The sequence below is a fragment of the Mauremys mutica genome, chromosome 19 (assembly GCF_020497125.1).
Source record: "Mauremys mutica isolate MM-2020 ecotype Southern chromosome 19, ASM2049712v1, whole genome shotgun sequence".
Lineage (NCBI taxonomy): Eukaryota > Metazoa > Chordata > Testudines > Geoemydidae > Mauremys > Mauremys mutica.
In genome coordinates, this window is record NC_059090.1 from 8,882,281 (window position 1) to 8,906,169 (window position 23,889).

At 41.0% G+C, this 23,889-nt stretch overlaps 1 protein-coding gene across 15 annotated transcripts in view; it reads right to left on the minus strand.

The window, feature by feature from the left end:
* Window positions 1–20,371, minus strand: part of CUX1 (cut like homeobox 1) — a 417,182-nt gene extending 396,811 nt beyond the window's left edge. For 6 of the 15 annotated variants that reach the window (XM_044993434.1, XM_044993431.1, XM_044993435.1 and 3 more), the window contains exon 1: window positions 12,104–12,244. In XM_044993434.1, coding sequence (XP_044849369.1) covers window positions 12,104–12,166 — 63 coding nt within the window. In that variant the 5' untranslated portion in view covers window positions 12,167–12,244. Of the gene's footprint in view, window positions 1–10,217; window positions 10,919–12,103; window positions 12,245–12,386; window positions 12,710–15,544; window positions 15,632–17,714; window positions 17,806–18,439; window positions 18,955–20,292 lie in introns of those variants that run through there. The other 9 variants (XM_044993425.1, XM_044993421.1, XM_044993419.1 and 6 more) reach the window with 8 other exon arrangements.
* Between the last annotated feature and the right edge of the window lie 3,518 nt (window positions 20,372–23,889).

Genomic DNA, 23,889 nt, shown 5'->3' on the forward strand with positions numbered 1-23,889 from the left:
AACATCAAGATTTTACTAGGATATACATCATAACTCAAGACTTTGCCACCTCCTAGTCACTTCAATAGACTTCTATTTTTTTCCATGATTCCATATGATGCTAGCAATAAGCCTTAAAATATGGATATTTTAAGAATACCATGTCATTCACTGGGCTGTTTTTTCTGTTTAAAAATATAAATTAAACCTGGAGAAAGGTGGCCGACAGCTCTGAAAACTAAAGCCCTGTTTATCCATACAAGTACAGAAGTAAACTGTGTCAATAAAGAATACTTAACTATAACACAGAACCTTTCATCCATAGATGTCAAAGTGCTTCACAAAGGAGGGGTCAATATCATTATCCCTATTTCACGGATGGGAAATAAACGCAGAGAGGTGAAGCAAACTGCCTATGGTCACACAGGAGGTCAGTAGCAGAGCTATCAACAACCAAGAACAGGACTGAAAGCCTCAACTCAATTCACAAAGTTATTACTATGTTGATGGCAGAAAAACTAAGGCTATGCTTACACTACAGCCTATGTCGGCAAAACATCTGTCGCTCAAAGGTCTGAATATTCCACCCCCCGAGCGATGTAAATTACACCAGCATAAGCGCTCATGTGCACAGTGTTCTGTCAGTGGGAGAGCTTCTCCCACAGACAGCTTATGCTGCTCGCGGAGGTGATTTTTTTATGTCAACGGGAGAGTTCTCTCCCATCAGCATAGAGCGTCTTCACCAGACGCACTGCAGCAACACAGCTGTACTGGTACAGCTACAACACTGTATGTATAGGCATGGCCTCGGTCATTATCTATTTAGGCTGAATTTGAACCAGTGAGACAGAGCTGAAAGATACCTTGTGGTATTGTCTGTTCCCAAATCATTAGTTCCAAAATATGATTTGTTCACACTTGGTCAATATCAGACTGCTACTTTAAATAAAATTATAGATTTATCTGACCAATTTGTAGTCCATATCTAAGTATCCCTATACCAGTGTACATATCTGTACCTTTTTGATAAACACTCTCAAATACCTAAAGGTAATAATTGGAGATATACCAATCTCCTAGAACTGGAAGGGACCTTGAAAGGTCATCTAGTCCAGCCCCCTGCCTTCACTAGCAGGACCAATTTTTGCCCCAGATCCTTAAGTGGCCTCCTCAAGGATTGAACTCACAACCCTGGGTTTAGCAGGCCAATGCTCAACCACAAGTGGGGAAAGAGGTGCAAGAAATAAAAATTTCTCTAGATATCAAAAAGGAAACAACTTCTAATTGCACTTCTCTCAATCCACACCTTTAAGCTTTTGCTTTAAATGTTACATATATTAAGAAGCCAAGATACCTTAATAAGTGAAAGATGAGGCCTTTCTATTTACAATATATCAACTTTGTTTTTAGACACTAAATCAGAGGCAAACACTTTTTGTTTAATAAAATGGGAGTGGGGAGAATGTTTTAACTACTACCAAAATATTAAACACTGAATGACATTTTATATGAGAAGTGTATCAAAACTTGTTAGCATAAACACTAACTTTAATAACTAGAGATTAGCCAATCTACCATGGGTACTTCTAAATCATGCTATCATGTTGGTATCTGAGATGGGACCTTTCCAGCAAGGTCCAAAAGCAGTAGCTTGCTGGTAATTCCAGCACACCACTCCATACCACACATCCAATGCAGCTGGTAAATACAGTGTAGTACTGTACCTGGATATCCACTGGGAGAGACACTCATACTTCCCAGTTGTACTTGTTAGTATGCATCGGCAAATTTGGTGCTGGGAGCAACCTTCTCCATCACTTACCATTTCCTCCCACCCCATCAAAATCTGGAGTCTCGCTTTTCCCTTGTTTGCTTCACCTGTCCTTGCTTCCTACATGATTATGCCCTTTGTCTTCTGTTGGGCAATAACCACAAACTGAAACTGACCACTTCTCAGACTTCATAACTTGATACCAGGAGCAGGAAGAGTAACTTAGGCTCCATCTATACTAACAAAATTAATGCTGAGGGACCTAGTTGTACCATGGTGGCTCATCAACATGGTACTATCTTTATATGTAGTGCAAACTGTTTTAAAATAGGTGAAGACCAGGGCATGATTATAAACAGTTTGTTGCCATCTACACACACACACACACGAGCAACCCATGTTTTAACAATATTTTAACTAGTTCCCTAGCACAGTTGTTTTCATAATACTCCAACTACATAACAAGAATCAGGTCAGCTGCACAATGCTGCTGCTGCAGCACCACTCTTAACAGTGAAATTGTCCCATTTGGAGCAGGAGAGTACCTTCTCTCATGGTTTGTTTACAAAATGCCTACACCTGTTACACATATTCAGTGCTTCCAGAATGTGATAATTTGCATATTTAGTTTATATATTTTTTTTAAACCTTGCAGATTTGACCAGTGTATTTTAAATTAATCAAATGTAATCCAACAAATGGATTTTAAAGCTACCTTTTAAAAGCAACAACAAATTGAGAGGCTCCACTACAATAAAGAGGGCAAAAAGATAAAGGTGGGAAATATAGGGCCAATTGTGATCAAACTAAAGCCCTACAAGGGAAAAGATGAGGAGGAAAAAACCCAACCTACTCAAGTGGGTAGAGATTGATGAAAGAGAGGGAGATAGTTCCACACCCCAGGGTCCACCACAGCAAAACAAATCTCTAGTCAAACAAACAATGATGTGATGAGTCTCACATATGGCTAAGGCCTATATACTCTATGAATTAAGCTCTTCAAAGGATTACCGCTATTCATAATGCACCTAGCAAACTGGGTCCCCAATCCCAATCAGGGCTTCTGGGCATCAAATTTAAAAAAAAAAAAAAATCTATTTAAAATTACCCAAACACACAAAAAAAGCAAACTAGCTAGAATCAGGCATAGTGCAGGGCATGTACATTCCAACTTCCCCTATGCAACTGAAAACATACCTCAGTTATAACAAAACCTTATTAACCCAGCTCTAGACCAAGAGTGTTTAGTTTTCCCAAGTTATTGAGGCACCGGAGTTGCAATACAGGCACATAATTAAGGATCTTTAGTTCAAAACTAGGCCTTCTATAGTGCACTAGCTTTTCACAGATTTATCATGTCACCTGCCTTCTTTTAGTTTAAAATATTTATACTGAAAAAAAAAAATAGTATATTCTGCTAAATCACAATACAGAACTGACCAAGTAGTAATGGCATATAAAACATACAGCTCGAGATATCCAAGACCCTAGTCATTAGCAACACCAATGAATACTTTTTGATCTAACAAATTCTGCAAGTTGCATTTGTTTTCTACCAAATCCAAATATTATTTAAGAATGGGAAGTTAAAGGGTAATTTTCAGATAGTTTAGGCCCAGTGTTTAGGTTATTCCGTATTTACCAATATAAAACTAACAATATTTATAAAAATGTAATGTTAATACAAATATTTAGTTCATTACTTTCAAATTCAAAATACTCAGTTATTTGGATTTAGATGTTCTTCCATAGGGTGCACAATCCAAAATACTTGAATACAAAATACTTATGAGTAATATCCAGCAAGTAAAACAAAACTAAAAACAAAAGTGAAAATGACTAGTCCAGTCTCATTGTCCAGCCAGAGGGGAGAAACAATAAGTAAATAAACAGTACAGGTGCTTCCAACTAAATGAGATTTTTCTTTTAATTATTACATTTTCATTATGGGTTTTAATAATTTAAGATACTGTTCGATACATTAATAAAGAAGTTCAGTCTTCTCATCTTTTTTGCCAAGTTCAGGTCTCTCACCAACAGCTAAGATCCTGCACAAGTCTTTCCCTGTGTTAGGGCTTTGGAGCGGAGCCCGGAGCTGGAGCGCAGAGCAGCTCCGGAGCAGTGGAGCTGCAGGTTTTTGCCTGGAGCTGGAGCGGAGCTGGATCACAGCTCCAAAGCCCTGCCTGTGTATGTGTCTGTTCTTGTTTCCTAGTCCTCCTGTCCTCTGCTAAACTTCCATTCAGCTTTTTTCCCCTCAACCTCGTGATTTCTTCCATGCTGCCACTGCACTTGGAACTCTCTCCATCTTCCTTCTGCACCAAAAATAAACCCTCCCTTCCTTCAATCACTCCTTAACAGCACTTTTTCATGAAGCATGTGTAGGACAGTCCACCACAAAATAAATAACTTAAAATCTTAAAGTGGTACATTCAGGTTAACACTTATCTAGTCAGCAGGTGTTTGTGTCCAAATTGTACTATCTGTTTTTGGAAGCAAGCTCTTTATAAAGTGGACCACAACTACAATTTCAAACTTCAGCACCTGAATAAAAAGGGCCTGATGTCAGTAGGCGCTGCAAGTGCTCATCAGCTTAAAAAAAAAAATTACTTTTATTTAAATGTTTACGTATACATTTAGGTGCCCAAACATGAAGATTTTGGCCTATGTCTTCCTCTAGATCCTGTAAAGAAGCGGTCTTTACATTCATCCTCAGTTTGTTCAGACTGAGGCTATGGCTACATTAGCGCTTCAAAGCGCTGCCGCGGCAGCGCTCCCGCGGCAGCGCTTTGAAGCGCTAAGTGTAGTCAAAGCCCCAGCGCTGGGAGAAAGCTCTCCCAGCGCTGTCCGTACTCCAGCTCCCTGTGGGGAATAACGGACAGCGCTGGGAGCCGCACTCCCAGCGCTGGGGCTTTGACTACACTGGCGCTTTGTAGCGCCGCAATTTGCAGCGCTGCAGAGGGTGTTTTTTCACACCCTGCTGCAGCGCTGCAAATTTGCAAGTGTAGCCATACCCTGAGACCTTAACTTCACACATTCATTCCACAACAATTTTCCTCTTACATTAACAAAAACAAACTGGCACATTCATCCTTTGTATTATTTCCTGGATAGTTAACTGGATGTTTTATTAAGAATGCTGATTTAAGAGTCATCTCATAGAAATGTGATGAAGAGACCTTTTTCCTTCCACTGGCTACTCAACTGGTAACTAATTTTGTTAATCTCGCAGTAATTAACTACATGTCAACTAAATGGAAACCCAGGCTGAGGGCTGAAAGTTGTAGAATCTGCTTTGATGTTGCATCATTTGCATTATTACGTTAAAATTTAATTGAGGTACATCTAACAATGTAATAACGTTTAGAAGTGTATCTCCAAAAACAAATCAGTCTACTGACAGAAAATTCCCTGAGCAGGCAGGGATCAGAGTTTGGGGTCCAAGCTTTGAACTGCTGCAGTTCAGAACATAAGGTTCTCAGACTGGAGAAACAAGAAAGGAGCATATCATGGCACTCTCTAGTGTCCCTCTCCAACTGGTAGTAGGAAGAGTATCAAGTTCCAGAGGGAACTGCACGTAACAGCCTTCCTCACCACAGTAAAAGGTAAACTGCCAGAGGTTCCCTTTCTTTACCGAATGGAATACATTAGCAACTGGAACCTGGAATGCTGTAGGACAAACATATGAATCAAATTTATCAGCAGATTTTGCAAATTTACACTAAATTTAGAACAACATTGTATGTTAGAAGCAAACATCCTGGAACAACACTTTATTGGGAGTGTTACACAAAGCAAGCAGTACCTCCACACAGAGATGGGAGGATAGTTCATGCAGGTTTTCCACTTATATACAAATACATATTCAACTATGGTTTATCATTGTTGTTTTCATTTATTATTTCTCTTCCACTCATACCCAAAGGCTCAGATCAGAATCAGGCCCCTGGACAAACACAAAGGAAAACCTGGTACCTGCCCTGAAGAGGAGCAAATTAGAAATCATTTCACTCTAAGGGGGAAAAAAACAAAACAAAACAAAAACAGTAGATACAATACATTTAAGAAAGTAAATTTCATATTTAGATTTGATTGAAAATACCCATAATAGTAACAACAGAAGCTTGTCTTCCTAGTAAATCTTGCTAGATAGGGTGTAGCTCCCACTATTGATGCTGAGGAAGTTATCTGCAGCTCTACAAGAAGGTATGCTGAGGTAACTGGAAATCTAGCCAAGTCCTTAAGTTATACGGGTGGGGAAAAACAACAAGCCAAAAGGAAAAAAAGTTTCCAACTCTCCCCAGCATCCCATTTCCACTTGCCATAAGGCAACCTCAAATCATTTTCTTCTTAATAAAAGATCACTATGGCTGCTGCAACACTAAGTTGGTTTTTAAACAATCTTTCCCTTTCAACAGCATTCCTTTCCCTAAAAGAAGTTATTTAGTGCTTAACCTGTCTACTTTTAAGTTATGTAGCAGCTAGTAAATAATTACCTTTGTCTACCAGTTTAAATCTGTAATTCACCCCTTTTGTAATAACTTTTGTTACTTATTTGATACATTAAATATATAAGGGTCAGTAATGTAGCCCTTGCTAAGGAAATTCCCAATACAATCAAAGGGGAAAAAGGAATGCAGAATCAGATCCACATAACACATGCACTTGTTATCCAGTTCTGAACTCTGGTAAATACTTTTGTGCGTGTGGCAGCTTTTTAACTCCTTGTCCAACTGACCTCAAATCTGGCAGGAAAAATGTTTACCTCAATCATAAATCAATTCTACTTATTTTGTGGTGGACATTCTTTTGTTTTTGGATTTGGGGAATGAGGAGAAGAGAGGATACACACACAAAAGCTTACAATGGAAGTTCAGTTATAACTATGGATCATCTACTACTGCTCCATAATTATTCCACTAGGGCCAAAACCTCAGTTCGTTAGACAGATGGCTGGTCTGCACGTTGTGCCTTTTTTCCTGTTATAGGGAGGGGAGCTATTTGCCACAGCCTCCCAAAAAGTAGAGAGAATAAGCTTTCATTCCTTGGCAAACAGCAGCTAGCATTGACACATCCCATCTCTTTTGCCTCCACCCTCCATGGTGAACTCCAGCAGGAAGATTCAACAAAGCAGAATTTTGTGAGACAGAGAGAACATCCCCAAATTCTGCTTCTCACCCTGAAATAGAACCACAATGCTTTTATTGAGTCAAGTATCTCCATGTTCATGCAGAATGGATGGAATCTAGTTATAAACCTTGGTGCATCTTCTCTTGACACATGCATAATTCTCATCACTGATAATATATCAAGGAGATGTTCCCTCACCCCACCTTCAGGACAGAAACTATAAATTCCACTGTGACTTGGGAAAAGAAAATTATCTCTAGCTCCACTTTTGATTTAACAGAAAGTGGACAGCTATAAGCAAAGAGATCTTGTGTTTTGGTACAATCAGGGTCAGCTATAGGATGCCAAGTATTCCCCTTCCTTCCAATTAGATACTAGAAGTGCTTCAATATTTAAACTATTCATTACTATTTAGAAATCAGTTTTTCTTTTGTGAATGGGCCTACCTTGAAACAATCAATGGCAACAAACAGATAATGCTCCCTCTTTACCCTAACCATATGCTGCAAATACCTTGACACAAGACAAAAGTATACAGACAAGATTTGGCTTTAAGTTTAAATTCCCTGGTTTGTTAGTACAAGCCAAGCAGTTTTATTTTAAAAGATTTATGTGCGCGTGGGTTTTTGTGGGTTTTTAAATAAAATGCATCTCTGCTTTGAAAAGTGACACCTGATTGTATTGAGTTTCTATGTTTATCTTAATGTTTCCACATCAAATTTATTCAATTTACAAATAATCTCTAGTTTTTCTGTTCATCAGATCTCAGGTTGAGTTTGCAGGACTATCAAGCTGGTTTCATTCTCGCCCTCATATTTCATTACTGAAGTAATAAAGATACTGCTGGACAAGCCCATTAGCCATGCATCTTAAGGAGGATTTTATGTTATAGCCACAGGAGCGTAACACATTATTTGATGGGCAAGTTGCTTAATAATCCATCAAGATTATAAATAAACCAAGAACACAAGACTTTAAGTAGAGTCAGACTCTTCCATTGTAACCTTTATCCTACTGTACGGGAAGATGACTAAGATCACATGACTATTTTCATACCAGGAGTTGTAGCTGCAACTCTTCAGAGCAACAGTACAGCACTCCACCAAGCATCCATCTAGGTATTTAATCCATGCTCATCACAATGATAGCCAAGTGCTTCCAAAGATCTGTTTGCACAACACACTGACTTATTTGGCATCAGCTGTCAAATATGGTTCCTCTCTCACTCATAGAATCATAGAAGATTAGGGTTGGAAGAGATCTCAGGTCGTCATCTAGTGCATGGTTAAACCCAGTTTGGCAAGTGGTCCAGAGGTGCTGCCAAACCATTTTCAACACCTGATTCAGGAACCATGATGGCCTCTATTAGGAAAAAGGGTTGAACTTGGTGCCTAGCTGAACCATTTTAAACAATCTCAACAGCAAGTATAGGGAGCACTCATGTTTGACACCTGTCAAACCTTACAGTTTCTGTTTCCAACATGTTCAAGTTGTAAGACCTTTATTGTTTAATCCAAGCTTTCTTGGATGGTTTAGGCCTGCCTCCGAGTGCTGAAGTCTCTCCGCTGAGAAGCAAAATAAATTTAGTTAAAAGTTAAATGAATAATACAAAAGTCAGAGCTAATAGTGTTCTTGGCTGTGTATTTTAATTAACACAGATACAATCTTGACTGCAGTATTTAAACACCCACTGCTTTATGTTATAGTGCAGGTAGAGGTTTAGTAACAGTAAACATGGCTCCCCTAACGACTGAGAAGGGGCAGTTACCATTAGATAGTATGTGTGCCTGTTTTTGTCCCTTATTTCCTTCAACAGAGTCTCACTTGACCTCCTTTCAAGTTTCCCAGCAAAAAGGTAGGTGGAGCAATAGTTTGAAACTGATGCAGCCTTGTAGCTAGTTTCAAACTACAGCCAGAGCTGGAGAAGTTCTTGACAGAACACAGGTGGGACTGTGTTACTTGTAAGATGCATGGAATCTCCCACCTGAGTGAGGCAATGAAAGTGCAGACAGCACAACATTTGATTTATGCAGTTCCACAGTTGGTTGAACACCCCACTACAAATGCCAGAAAAACTCCTTGTACAGAAAATACGGTAAGACTGAAACTGCCCCCCACACCGCCATACAGAGAGTCACAAAGAGGTATTGCTTTATCCTCAGGATGGAGTAATTTATTCCTTCCCATCATGCTGGTTGGGGAGGAGGTAGAGAAATAAAGATATCTGAAATCAAAAATTACAGTTCTGTGCATGAGTAAATGGCTTGTCTGAATGTACCTCTCCATCTCTTTGGTTACTCCAAAACTCTCTGTGACCAGAAATTGCACAAAGGTTATTACATACAGATTCCTCAGTGATTTAGCTGATGGGCACACAACCTAGATCCATACAGTTCACATATAATATGTATAAAGTTATCAAGTAAGTAGTGACTAAGGCTTTAGTGCTCAAATATAAACTCTAACTCATTATTGCTTCAAAAGGGAAGCCTAGCACTGCTGAAGTCAGATTGTCACATTTAGTCTACCATACACAAGATTAAAGTTTACACATTAATACTCTACAACAGGTTTTACAGTATGCACAGGAATTAAATTATAGTAAAAGTGAGTTGTTTTTAGTAAAAACAGAATAGACCAATCTCTCACAATGCAATTTGGCTGTGTTATTACATTCTAGAATTTGATTTACATGATAGCTACTTTAGAGTAATATGCTTTAATCAATAAACATTTGTTGCAGCTTTATTTTCTTTACAAAAATGTATTTTAGATACCTTTCTACTGTGTTAAGTGCAACACTTTAAGAAAAATCATATTAGGAGTGCTGAGTTTTCAATTCTAAGGAAGTACAATTGCACATATACATATGCAAAATCAAGCATTTACAATTAAGGTTGTCAGACCTTGTTTAAATACATATTAATCTAAACCATTGTATTTGATACAATCCTGCATCTGGCTCTCATTTTCTGTATTCCTGTAGGTATTCTGGGTTACTATTAAGAATCCTTTCAATTTAGGAAAGTTCAGCCAAATCTACCTTAATCCAAAATCTTAAAAAAACAGAAATAAAACAAGAAGTTACTTTCTTGCCACCCCGTAATCCATTTGAAGGTCAGAGGGCACCAGCCACCCACTATAGATAATACTTTGAAAAACGGAAAGTGCTATAAGTTCCCAGTGCTGTTCATCCATTAACTAATTAACCCTCTCAACAGCCCAGAAAGGCAGATCATTATCCCCGCACAGACCCCTAAGGCAGCTTGTTTTAGTCCCATATTCTTATACTTTTAATTTCTTTCCAAAACATAAACCCATCCTGACAGCATCTTCTCACCTTTAACTTGACTGCAACTATGCCAAACATCAATGTAACATATTTCCGGCTCCTTTCAGGCTGCCTGCACTCTAAGCCTGGGCACTTGCTGAATACAGACTCCTCAGTGGGGGCGAAGGGTGGGTAGCAAAAGCTTCCTAGCCAGTTTATTTAAACTCCACGCGTTTCAGGATTTAAAGAGGCAGGACACAATATTCCTGCACCAATCAACCACAGTACGATAAAGCTATATATTGCAGTGCTATTAATCGGCAGGGAAATCTCCGACTAATCGCTTCCCTCCGCCCCCCCCTCTTCGTATATTAAGTAGTGGATCTTGAATCTCATCAAGGCATACACCCAAAAGGTAAAGGAAAGCTGCAGAGCAAGTACTTTTTCTTGAAAGGACAGGATTCCTAAGCGCTATGAGTAGCCACGTTAAAACAGCAACACTCAACGCATGTGTCAGGTCCTAGACAGAAGGGAGACGGTGTTCACGCCGTGTGGTTACAGCAGGAGGAAATGCCCGTCAGCCCCAGAGACACGCACTCGGAGATAAGCTCAGAATATACCATACCCCCCTCCACACACACACACAGGACGTCTCCCCGACACACTTCCCACTCCCCAGAAGTTCAACCCTCCGAAGCCGGCAGGAGCTAACTTCCATCAGACTCTTCGCTCCCACCTCCATCCCCAGCATGGAAACAAACGCACTGCATACGCCACAATATATGCAACGCTGCCCGCTTACACCCCAGCCGATGCCCCGCTCAGCCGCCAGTGCCAGCCCAAGCCCCCGCAGGACCCAGAGCCTCCCGAGCCCCAGCAAGAATCGGACTTTAGAATCCTCAGGGCCAGCCAGCAGGAGCCGGACCGCGCAGCCCCCTCCCCCCAATACAGACACCCCTCTGTGCCAGCTTGAGCCCAACCGGGACCCAGCCCTCGGATCTTTCTCCTTTCCCACCTCCGGGCCAGCCGGCCCTAAGCCCCCGCAATACGCGGACCTGAGCGCCAGCAGGCCCCGGAGCTCAGACTCCCCCCATGCCAGCCCGAACCGGAACCCCCCCAGGACCGCACGCCAGATCACCCCCGTGCCAACCCCGGCAGCCCAGCCCAGCCCTCCCATCTCCGCACGTCCAGCACCCGCGGCCCGAACCCGTCAGCAAATTCAAACCCACCCGGGGAGGGAGGGTGGGAGGAAGGTCCAGCCATGGATGCCGAGATGTAAACAAACCCGGGGCAGGCAGGGGGGCTCGGGGGCTGGGGGACCCTAGGGAAGGCTGGCCGGACGCTCCCTGCTGGGGGGAGCCCTGGGAAAGGAGCGCGAGCGCGAGCGGGAGGGGATCTGGCAGGCCGCCCCCCGCACTGGGGTCCGCTGCCCCGGCTGTGGGGGGAGCCGGCCGGGGGAAGAGCCTGCCCGAGCGGCGGCGGCGGCAGCAGCCGGGAAGGCGAGTGGCTCGGGCTGCTTTAAAAGCGCCGAGCGCTGGCACCACAGCGCCCCCAGCCCCAGCCGCTCAGAGGCTGCAGCCTGCGCCCGGCCGGCTGCCTGCGCCCCACACAAAGTCCCAGCACTCAATAAACTTTCCCCGGCTCCCAGAAATAAAGGGGAGCGGGGGCTGCCCCCCGCCCGGCCGCCCTCTGCCCCGCACGGCCCCGCCGGGGGGCTGGCCCGGGACAGGGCGAGCGGCGACTCCGGCGGCGGCGGCTCCGGCGCCATCTTGGGCTGATCGATGAATTGAACAAAGAGGATCAATTTCTGATAAAGCCAGTTATCAATGGGGAGAGCGGGGCCGGGCCGCGCGGGGGGCTCCCCCTGGGCGGCGCGGGCCGGGGGGCCGGGCCGGGGAGCGGCGTGGGGGCCCGGCGGCGCGGCCCGGCCGGCGGGGCGAGCGGAGAAGCCTGACCTGCAGCTGCTGTAAATCAAAGCGCTTCCAATATTGAAACATCGATCCCACATTGGCCGCCATCTTGAGACATATTGAGACAGAGTGAGCGGCTGATAGAGAGAGAGGGGCTGGAGTTCAGGAGCCGGGAGGGAGGGGGAGGGAGGGAGCCAGCCGGGCGGGGGGGCGGAGGGGGAGGGAGGCGGGCAGGGAGCGCCCAAATCCCGGCCTGGAGCCCGAGCCCGGCCCGGAACACGGACTCGCAGCCATTGCACAGAGATACAGCGAGCTGCTTCCCTCTCACCGGGGCACAAGCGCAGCAGCCAACACGCTCGCCTCCATCCAGCCACCGCACAGGGAAGAGAGCTAACACACAGGGCAGGGCGATCGGGCACGAAAAACCCGCGACCATCCGGAGCAAATGCAGGGAGCCTCCTGAGTGCAACAGAAATTTATATTAGGCACGGAGACAGCCTACTTGAAACACCCAAAACATCCCGGACAACCCCAGGCTCCAGAGCACCGCAAACAATGAATCTAGACCGGGGACAAGCTGGAAAAGCACCCCAAAGAAATCCAAGATTTTAGAGTACAGAAATATATTTGCAGCAGTGGAGGAGGCAATCTAGCGGGGGGGAAATACCCCCTAAACATCCAGGACAAATAGAAGTAGACGAAAAAATTCATATTAAACAAAGCTACGATGTGAGGAGCCAGTTAAAAACAACCGCCTAGAGTACAAAAAGTATTTATATCATACAAGGCTGCAACCTATATAAATACCCACAATATCCAGAACATACAGGGCTTTACAGTATAAGGGAGATGTGTATTAAACAAGGATGTAATCTAAAAACTCCTCAAACGTTTAAAAAAAATCCAGAACATATACAAAATACATGTTTTACTCTGTAAGAATACACCAACTGAAATACAGAAAACATTAACTCTTTTATACATATAATTTCTAACTTGGTTTTGCCAGATTGCTTGCTTTTTTCTTGTTTTCTAAGTGTTGTTGATGTATCCTGTTTTATGTTTGCAACTATAAGCAAACAAATGTGTGAACAGCAATAATAATAAATTAAATATATGCATTATGTCAAATTTGGCCTAAAATTGAGTTTGTAACAAAAAATTTTGTTTACAAAACCTTAGCTCTATGCATTTCCTTGTTACAATTTTCAGTTGCAATAGAATCAGCTTGTATGTTTTTGTTCCCCTTTAATCCAAATGTTGTAAAAGGTGTATAGTGCCTGGAAACCTGAAAATAAAACTGACTAGAAATAAAGGTGAAACTGACTAGTGTGTTTTTATTGTCCAAGCTGAGAGAAATGCAAAAGCTAAATAAACAGCATGATTCAGAAATAATTCAATTTAAAAAATTATTTCAGTTTTAATAATCCAGATGATATTTGAAAAACAGTTTCAGGAATTTGGGGCCCATCCTGAAAAGATTTACCTATATCAGTAGCTTAACTCGTGTAAGTAGTCCCATTGAAGTAAATTGAAAGATTCCCATGGACATCAATAGGCTTTGGATCAGGCCCTGTGAGTCATTTTTATTTTTTAAATAATACATATATTAATAAATAATTGATTACATGTGATTATTTATTTATGGTAGTCCTCACTTTGTGGCAGATGCTTCTGAAATAGACAGTGAAGATGCTCCCTGTTTCAAGGAGCATACAATCTAAGGTCAGACAAGTAGACGTAGGTTGGGGGAAGAGGAAAAACAGTATATAACCTACAAAAGCTCATTTGATTCACTGTAACCAACTTAGTAAAAGTGGGCCTTGAAGAGGAATTTGCCTAGATGTGGACAGGCATGTATTCATATTCTCAAGAGTCTTTGCAGGATCAGGGCCTTAAATAGAGGGCCTTTACTCACATGAGTTGTGTTAGTGACCACTGACTTCAGTGGGACTACTCACATGAACGTCTGCAAGATCAGATCTATAGCTTGCACCCTTAACTGTACGGTCACGTGGACAGAATGTTCATGGAAGCAGAGACCAAGAAGACATAAGAACTTTTTTGCACTAAACAATAACTTTTTTCTATGAAAGGAAACATTTTTTCCTTGTTATTGTTTTAAACCACAGCCATTTTACCAAGTTTGTCTGTTTAACAAAATAAATTATTTTAAAGAGACATTCCTCCTTTATACAAATAAGAATTATCTCTTTATTTCTTTAGTGTTAAATCTACAAAAAAACACAGGGCCTGAATCTGTTCCAACTGAAGTTAATAGCAAAACTCCTGTTGACTTCAACCAGGACCATAATTTAACAACAACAACAAAAATTATACTACTTTTGTAATACATATAATTGATGTTTATGTCATGATTTATTTGTCCTGAACATTTTAATGTGGGTGAGGGGAGCAAATTCAATGCTAAATGCACATGTGTACAGAGCACCAACTTGTTGTCTTTTTGGTGCCAAAGCTTCCATTGTCTGCAGTGGGATTTTTGAGTATTCTGGGAATGGAGGATCTGGCCCATAATTAGTTAAAACTAAACTTAGAGCTGTGAAAAATCTATCTTTGTAATATTGATATATGTGGGTCTACAAAGGGAATAGATATATACATACATATATGTGTGTATAATTTTTTATAATTAAACAGCCTATTGAAAAATGTATTTGATCTCTTTTAAGTGAATTTAGTACTCACTAAAGGTACTAGATTGGCAGTACTGGAAAATGTTTATATGGCACAGACAACAGCAGAGCAAATTTCTACAAATTATCCACCAATGTGCTGTAGTCCTGTTCTGGAGAGACATCATTATTTCACACTCCATCTCCATTCACACGTTGGCCTTTCTGTGAAAATTGATGCTTACAAGGATATTAATTGTGAGGATGTTTTTTATGCTGTGCATATGTAATGACCAACAGCTACAGACATACAGACATGAAAATTGTTAGTTGTCTCTACTAGGAATAAGACTAATAACATTTGGTTGTGAAAATGTCAGGCCTCCACCTGGTAGCTCCACTAGTGTAGGCCCAACATTCCCTGTATTGCAGAATTCACAGCAGCTCTGTTAGGCAGCCAGACTATGCAGTTGCAGACAGTTAAGCTTGTTTTGAGAAGGATGCCTCTTTTGCTTGCTAAAGTAGCTATGTTTTTGGCGGACCAATCCCTTTGCTGGGACAGCATTTGTGATTTTGCCCAACTTGCTATTATACATAACAGTTAGTTATGTTAGGAGAGCGATTGAGCATGCAAAGTCCCCCTTGATATATCAGATGGATGCGGTGTTCCTCCTTGGCTGACAACAGCCAAGGAAAGAGAGACTGGTTAGGCTGTGCAGTCCCAGAAACACTGTATCTGGCTGACAGATCCAAAATGGGAGTTGAATATTGGCGAGGGGAAGAAGAAAGAACTCTTCCCCTCCATGAGCCTCTCCAAACTCTTACTTCCCCATCAAGCCCCACAAGTTACCCCGTTCATTTTCAACTGAAAGAGGCTAGGATGCTCATCCTCATCCTTTCACCACTGTCTCTGCCAGTCAGTTCCCAGTCCAGGCAGCTGTAAAGAGAAATGTGAAAGAATCCTGCAATGCTGGGTAGGTAGTCCCAATTTTTATTTTGGACTGACTAGGTAAAATGTACAAGGATGTAAAAATCAAGGTTGACAAATTAGGTTAGTGTTTTAGATTTAGGTCATACAGCCTCAGTATAATAAATTATGTAGTAATACCCCAGTAGGGAAAAATATGTATCTGACCCGAGTCATTTTCTGGAAACACATCTGGTTAAAATTCAAGGTTTTAAATTTAGTAATATTTTAGAAATACATTTGGTAAGTATTAAATTACTGTGTTATATCTGGAAATATTTATTATACTAATGTGTTAAGCAGAGATTTACATCTATCAAGAAATATGAATGATTGTCATATGTGGATAACAAATGAATCCTGATATAAATACAATTTTAGTCTACTTTTTAACTGTATTGTAATATTTTTGCAAGAGTCACATCTTGTCACATTACTGTCAGTTAGAAATAAAAGCTTTATGACTAGATGTCAGTGCATCTAGTAATACCATTTGAGTAGAAATAAGCTGTAGAGCTTGACCCTGTGAAGTGCTGAGAAACTTCAGCTCTAGCAGAAGACAATGGGCCTGACCGGTAACTCCTATTGACTTCAGCGGGACTTGAGGGTACTCTATTGCACAGGATCAGGCCTATAACAACTAAAACTAACCTTTGGCCTGTTAGTAAATATGATGTTTTTATTATTCTTTTTATATACTAAACGTTCATAATTCCCTGGCCAAAAATCGCAGAATTCTTGCTGTATTGGCCAAAGGGTGTCTAAAATAGTGCTTTGTTTTAAACTGAGCTATATTGTTGGTAATCGGTCTGTATTTAATTATCCACTCTGCTTCTTACCCTGACCTTCCTGACCTAGTCCAGATGCCCAGGAAGGACTACTAATAACTAACAAAGGATGCTTGTTTTCATAAATGCTTACTGTAATTGATGAGATACTAGTAACTGATAAAGTGGACAGGATATATTTGTTATAACAGAGTTATTCTATAATCAATGTAACAGCAAATCATTGAGCAATATATTGATTAATGTCTAAGTCACTGAATACTAAGTATGGCCACAGATGGTATCAGTAGTGATAAACTAGTTACAGATGTCATTGGCTTATTAGTTAGATAGGTTGAGACTTTTCAAAATAAGATCAAAGCATGGGAAATAAAGATTTAGTGAGTCCAACCCTGGGAAAGAAAGATTTAAAGGGATTTTCTTTGTTCTATACCAGTATATAAGGGAGGCGTTTTGGGGAGTTTAGAAGTGAAGTAAGCTGCCCACACTTTGCCAGTCTCAGACTGGTAATGTATGATTTTCCTTTCTGTATAGTGCTGTATTAAGTATTGATTCATTGTCTTACATAAATAAAACTTCAGCTGAGTTGGTTATTTAACATCATGTCTTATTAAATCTTAACTTGTAACAGACCTGATTTTGCATTCCTTACCAAAAAAAAAAAATCCTTACATTACCACATAATGTTGCCCATTTCAATGGGGTTACTCTTGTGAATAAAGGTTGCAGAATCATCCCCCTTATTTGTCATTCTGTGTAACAGTAAGACCCAGGAAATCTTGCTGGACAGCTCTGCCCTCTTAGGGTATGTCTACACTGCAGTTACACACCCATGGTTGGCCTGTGCCAGCTGATTCGGGCTAAGGGGCTCAGGCTAAGGGGCTGTTTAATTGCAGGCTTAACATTCAGGCTTGAGCTCAAGCCCCAGATCTTGGACCCTCCCACCTCACAGGGTCCTAGAGCCCAGGCTCCAGCCCAAGCCTGACCATCTACATTTTAATTTAGTAGACCTCCTAGCCCTGCGAGCCTGTGTGAGCTGGCATGGGCTTTTAATTGCAGTGTAGAAATACCTTTAATGCTCTATTCTTTTAGGCACTGAACCTGTGAGGTACTGAGCTCCTCTTGTGGGGTACTGAGCACCCTTAGCTCTCATTAAGGCTCCTGGGAGTTGAGGGTGATCAGCACTTTGCTGAAATATACCAGTATAGCTTGTTTACAAAGAAACTTTGAAAATTCCTTTATATACTGAAAAAAATGGCACATACTTGATTCCCCAAAGGATGGCTCCAGACAGTATCAGACCTTGTAATAATACATCCTGAAGCATCATAGCTTAAAGGGTCCAATGAATGGGACCTTAAAAAAAATATTTTAAAAGGTTAGATTTTAGCTGTGTAAATGCTGACTGCCTTTAGCATTCAGTACATATAATACTGACCAAGTACAACATTCCCATGTATATTTGAAGTTCATTTTTAATAATGAGAATGATCACTAATAATACTTAATGAATGTTAAGTATATGCAGTATTTTTACCAATTTATTATATTGGTTTCTTTTTAATTTTTCTACCTAGAAATGTACAGTACTAGTTTGGGCAACTTAAAAGTCTCTCATTAAGATTTGTTTATCTTATACATGTCAACAGCATATCACAAATACAATTTTTTTAGTTAACACGTTTGCTATATAATTGCCACTGGACTATCAATGGCACTGGGTCTGATTACTTCTCCACCTGATTGCTCAGAATGCTGGGGATCAAAGCATCTCCACTCTAAAGGCCCCAAATCTTTCAAAGAATGAGGAGCCAATGTGGAAGCTCTTCCTGATTAACAATGTCCTTATCCAGTCAAGACTCTATTTTGAGTTAAGTTACTTCTCCTCTTAGATCGATTTGTCACTCCCTTTTTCAGCCCCTGTGTTTTTCCTCCTGGTTCTGTGGAGGTGTTTGTTTGTTTGCTTGTTTGTTTTCCTTCCATTCCCTACCTTTTTTTTCTTTATCTTGCTCATCATAGGTCTTCTAACACATTTTCCCTGGATCTCTGTTTCCCTATGTCTTCCACTCTCTTCCCAGTTTAGTCACTGCTGTCACTGCACTTTTTTCAGACCCCTTGTTCTTCTCCCCAGCTTCCCAACAGCAACTTGCACTCCCAAGTGCTAGGGAATTTCTGGTTCCAAAATGCCATGTCATCCTGTTTGCTGTTAAATAGGAGTAGAGAGGAAAATAATTTTGCTCCATCAGCCTTTGTTACAGTATGTCCATGGGTGCTCAGATACCATGGTGATGGTGCCGGATAGATAGATTCACTTTATATCATTGGTGGATTTTGCCTGAGTAAGGATTCAAGGATCAAGCCCCATATTTGTCTTTCAGAATCCACAGAGCATTTTTTTCCCCAATTGTGCCTAACCTGAAGTCAAAGGAGCAAATTTGGCACTGATTTATACGCTGTGTAATCCCTCTGAAGTCAGTGGCGTTGCACAGAGTATGTCACCATAGAATTTGACCAAGGAGGCTAAATTTGTAACATCATAGCATAGATTATATACAAGATAGTACACATGATCTAAACATGAGCTTGTGACTTCATTACAAATGCCTATACTGGTTTGCAGAAAAGAAGAGAAAAAACAATTTTGTTTGCACAAGTTTACTCCACTCCTTATATAACAAGTGTTAGCATTAGTAACTCTCACACATAACCCACAGAATTTTTATATGGTAGCTTATCTGAGAGGGAGAAAAAGATATGATTACTTATAGTGGTATTCTCTCTCATTTACAATAAAGTTTATTAAAAGACCCAACTAGAGTACATTAATGTGCATTATAATATCGATTCAACCTTTCAAAGGAAGTATGAGTTTCAAACATTTCTGTCAAGTAACTCCTTTACTGAATAGTACATTTTATACAGATGCATGGACATGTTTTGGATGATACAAAATTATTACCATAATCATAGAGAATCAGAGAAAACAGAGATGAGAAAAACCTGTAAAGTTATCTGCTCCATCTCTTTGGCATTGTTTCTAATGAATGCACATCAGAGTCATGTTGTGTCTAATTTTACTTTATAAAAAATCCCCCCACTTTATCTCCTCCTGTTAAACTTTGGAGAGCTATTACAGCTCCCATTCTTTTGGCCAGGAATATAGTATACTTCCATTTGCCCAAAACTCTATTATTCTAACCTCTGCATTATCCAAATCTCTTCTCCCCACCCCCCACCCCCTTCTCATACTGGGAGATAAGTAAGGAAGGAGTTCAGATAATACAGAGGCTCAGATAACAGAACAGAAACACCCCCCTACTCCCTCAGCCAGAACAGCTAGGAGCAGGAGCCCCTGGCCATGTGGGATGCCACCCCGTGGTTGAATGATGCCTGCCCTCTCAATTAGCTGAACTCCCAATTATCCCAATAAAATCCTTGTCCCCCATCCTATTTGGATAATTGGGAGTGTACTGTATTTGAATGGAGCCTATATCTGAATGGTCAATGCCCTTCCTCAGCTGGTTGAGAGTCAATCCCGCTCCCATTTAACATGGAAGATTTTGCACTGAGTAAAAATAACTCAGCATTGGAGCTCCCCCTCCATACTTTCACCTTGGGGTTGGTGTGGCACAATCTTTCCATTCTACATGTCTGTCAAGGTGTTTGTTTTTTTAACTTGAATACTTATCTTCTCCCTCCTCAGGGGACTGGAGGCTGATCTCCCTTCTCCTTCTAGCTGGGTTTCAAACTCTCTTTCTCGGCCCCTCACTCTCAATTTCCCACTGGTTCTGTTGGTTTCTATTATATTTTATTTGTTGCTCCCTTCCCCCTTCTTTAACTCACCCTCGCATATTCACCATTGTCCTTCTCATGTATTTTCCTTGGCTCCTTATTTACAACCCCACCCCCACCCCGTGGCCTGTTCCCTGTCTCTTCCATTTCCTCCCCCCTCACAGACTCCTTACTGCTGTCCCTGCCCTTCCTTCAGACCTCTCCTCCTCCCGGTTCCCTCCAACTGTCACTCCTAACTGCCACGGAACCTTCCGGTCCCAACGTTCCATGGAGCCCTTGGGATGGTGGCATTCAAACTGGCACTGTTAAGTCAAAGCGCTTGTGATGTTTACAGTCTCACTTCTTGGGCAGGCTCTACCAAGCATAAGGAGGGTGGTCTAGTGGTTAGGGCAGTGGCCTGTGTGTGTTGTTGGTTTTTTTTCAAGAGATCTGGGTTCAGTTCCTGCCTTAGCCACGGAACATCTGTGTGATGCTGGACAAGTGGTTTAATCTCCCATGTGCCTTAGTTCCCCATCTACAAAATGCTTCCTAACCTCCCGGGGGTGGTTGTGAAGATAAAATCCATTAGTGATTGTGAGGCACTATAATAATAATGAGGCCCAAGTAAGAAACAAACTAGAAGAACTCAAGGAGAGGAGGGAAATCAGATGTGTATATAGAATTAGTTCAAAATACACTTCCCCCACCCATAACTTTTAACTATATTCACTTTTGGCAAGGGCTTGAAAAGTGAGTGATTATAAAAATCCCCATTATCTTGGGAGGGAAAACAGAAATGTTTATTAAATTTAAACAATAGACATCAATTCAACCCGTCATGCCCCCTCAGAGCAGGGAGAGAGAATAACCAGGAGTCCCTTCTCCTTCCAGCTAAGTTTCTCAGTCCACTTCTTTCTTGGCCCCTTGCTTTCTCTTTCCCCTTGTTCAATTGCTTTCTCCTTTCACTCTCTTCCTTTTTCTTTCCTTGCCTCCTGTCACTGTTCTTCTCACACACGTTCTCTGGCTCCCTATTAACGTCCCCTCTCTGCTTTTTTCCTACCTCTTTCCTCCCATCTCTCTCGGGGGGTGTCCCTGCTGCTGTCACTGCCCTCAAAACCCTCCTTCTCTCCCCAGCTCCAGCTTTCAGTGACTCCTAAGTGCTCTGGGTCACATGCCATGCCTTGTCTGTTAAAGGGCACTTGTATCATTCTGCTCACTGTTAAACAGCAGGAGTCAAAGGGGAAAGATTTTCACTCCTGTGTCTTTGTTACAATGCACCTTAGGTGCTTAGATACCACAAGACAGATGCCCTGATTCTCCTCTCACATCAGTATACAAAGTGACTGCACTGAAGTTGATAGTTATCCTGGGGCTAACCTGGTATATACAAGAGGGAGTAAAACAATACATAGATTAGATACCCTGCTTCTCCTCTGATATAGATGTCAAACAATGGTAACTTCACTGACATTAATGGAGTTAAACTGATGTAAAACTGATGCGAGAAGTGACTCCGGCAGATAGAGACAGAGTGAGTAAAATAATAGCCAGCTAGAGAGAGTAAGACACTGAAGAAAAAGGCATGTCGTATACTGCCTTTGCATGGATGTCATAATGTTGCCATCAAACTTTGACTGTGATATACAATCTAGATGCCACAAAATGCTATAACCTTTACTTTTGCCACCTAATAACTTTAGCATGACCTGATGATGATCAGCACAAGAATTGCATGATAGTTGGCCCTGTTATAATACATGACATTTAGGATATCTGCAATGATCCCTCCTGAAATAATCCATCAGATTTATCTTTGGGACCTGGCCTTGTTTCAGAAACACAACTGTGATTCAGATTACATTAGTAGTTGTTGAGTTTTGATGCAGATGAAACAGCAATTCCAGATGAATATATAAAGGAAGGAACTAGGCATATTGAGGAGAATTCGTGGGTGCACTGCATCCACTTTATGCTGGCAGAGCTGGTGTAGTGGCCCACAGGAAATACCCCATGTAGAAAGCCTCCCCTTTGGAAGTCTGTGCAGCAAGGGGCATTCTGGGGGGGGGGTAGGAGAGGGTGGTGGTGCATTCATATTTTCCTCTATTCTCAGGTGCCCATAGAAGCTTTGTAACGAGGGACCCTTAAGTCCTAAGGGACTTAAGCACATGACAAAAGTTACACATACCTAAAATTAAGCCTGTGTACTTGAGCCCTGCTTCAGCAGTCCAGCCCTAAGTCCCATTTTAAAGTGAAGGTTATAGAAAAACTAGAATAATAAAACATCAAGAAAAAGAAATGTTCAAGGGCACAAAAGCTGGAGGAAACAAATATCATTTGATTGTGAAGTGTTTATATATGCAATTTGTGAACTCGTATGAAGCCAATAACTGAATTTTTCAGACTGTAGCTGTCACGCAGGCATGAAACAATTCCTTTGTTTATCCTTCTCAAGGTTCTTTTGGCGAGGAGAACACATCGCAGTTTAGATACTTATTTTAGCCTTTTATTTATTTTTAATAGCTTATTATTTTGTTGCTTATCCTTGGTGTTTTTTGTGTGGACTCTAAAATGGAAACTTTGCTTACAGGTGATTGATAGAATAACATTTTCCTGGCTTATGATTTCAGCAAGATTTCATTTTAAACTTTGTTCTTATCATTTGAACATATGTGATTTATTTATAGGATCTGACTCTTACACCAACATAAATTAGGAAGACTCACATCAAAATCAATGTAAACCCAGTATAATAGAGTGAATGTTACGCTCCATGTATATATTAGATTGTATATGATCCAACTGGATTCTTCACGTTATTGGAATAATATTTTTCAGATCTAATGCCAAGCTGTTAATTAAATGAAAACCAATAAGGAACCAATCCTGAAGTTCTTAGGCAAAAAATTCCATTGAAGTTAATAGAAGTTTTGTCTGAATGAGGACTGCAAAATTGGACCTGGAGTCATAGTCCCAAACCAGACAAAGCAACATATTTTAGATCTGCCTGAGTTGGATTCCTGTAGCTCCATGAGATATTTGAGAGATTGAGTGAGAAGAAGGTAACAGTGAAATATGTCAATTCTGATAAGATCACTAGAGTCAGGCTTGGTGATGCCAACAGAAGCTAGAAATGTTTAAATAAACTTTGTTCATAGTTGTCCTGCATTGTGTTTTATATACTGTAGTTCATGGATCACACAATTGTTTAACAAGAAAAGGCTTCATATTAATTTCATACATAAAATGTTTTTATTAAATATGTGAAATGCTTTTCCTTTTTATATGAACCCAATAAAACATTGATCATAAACCCCTGCCCTTCTGCTTCATTTTCAATTTCTACTGCAGCTTTTGTAAGTCAATTTCGACTCTAAGACCGTTGTGGGATACGATTATGAGATAGATTTAATTTGTGAAGACTGTCATCCCAATTCTTCTTTTGTTCACGCTAGTTTAAATCAAGACTAACTCTGTTGAAATCACTGGGGTTACACACTGGTGTAAAATAAAACTGTTAGGCCAGATCCTTAATAGGTGTAAATGGTTGGAGTTCCATTGACGTCTGTGGAATTGTGCCCTTTTACACCAGCTGAGGATCTGGCCCATTGACTTCATTGGAGGGACTAATTTTGCCCATGGTGTTAAACTATTTCCCGATGTTTTGCATTA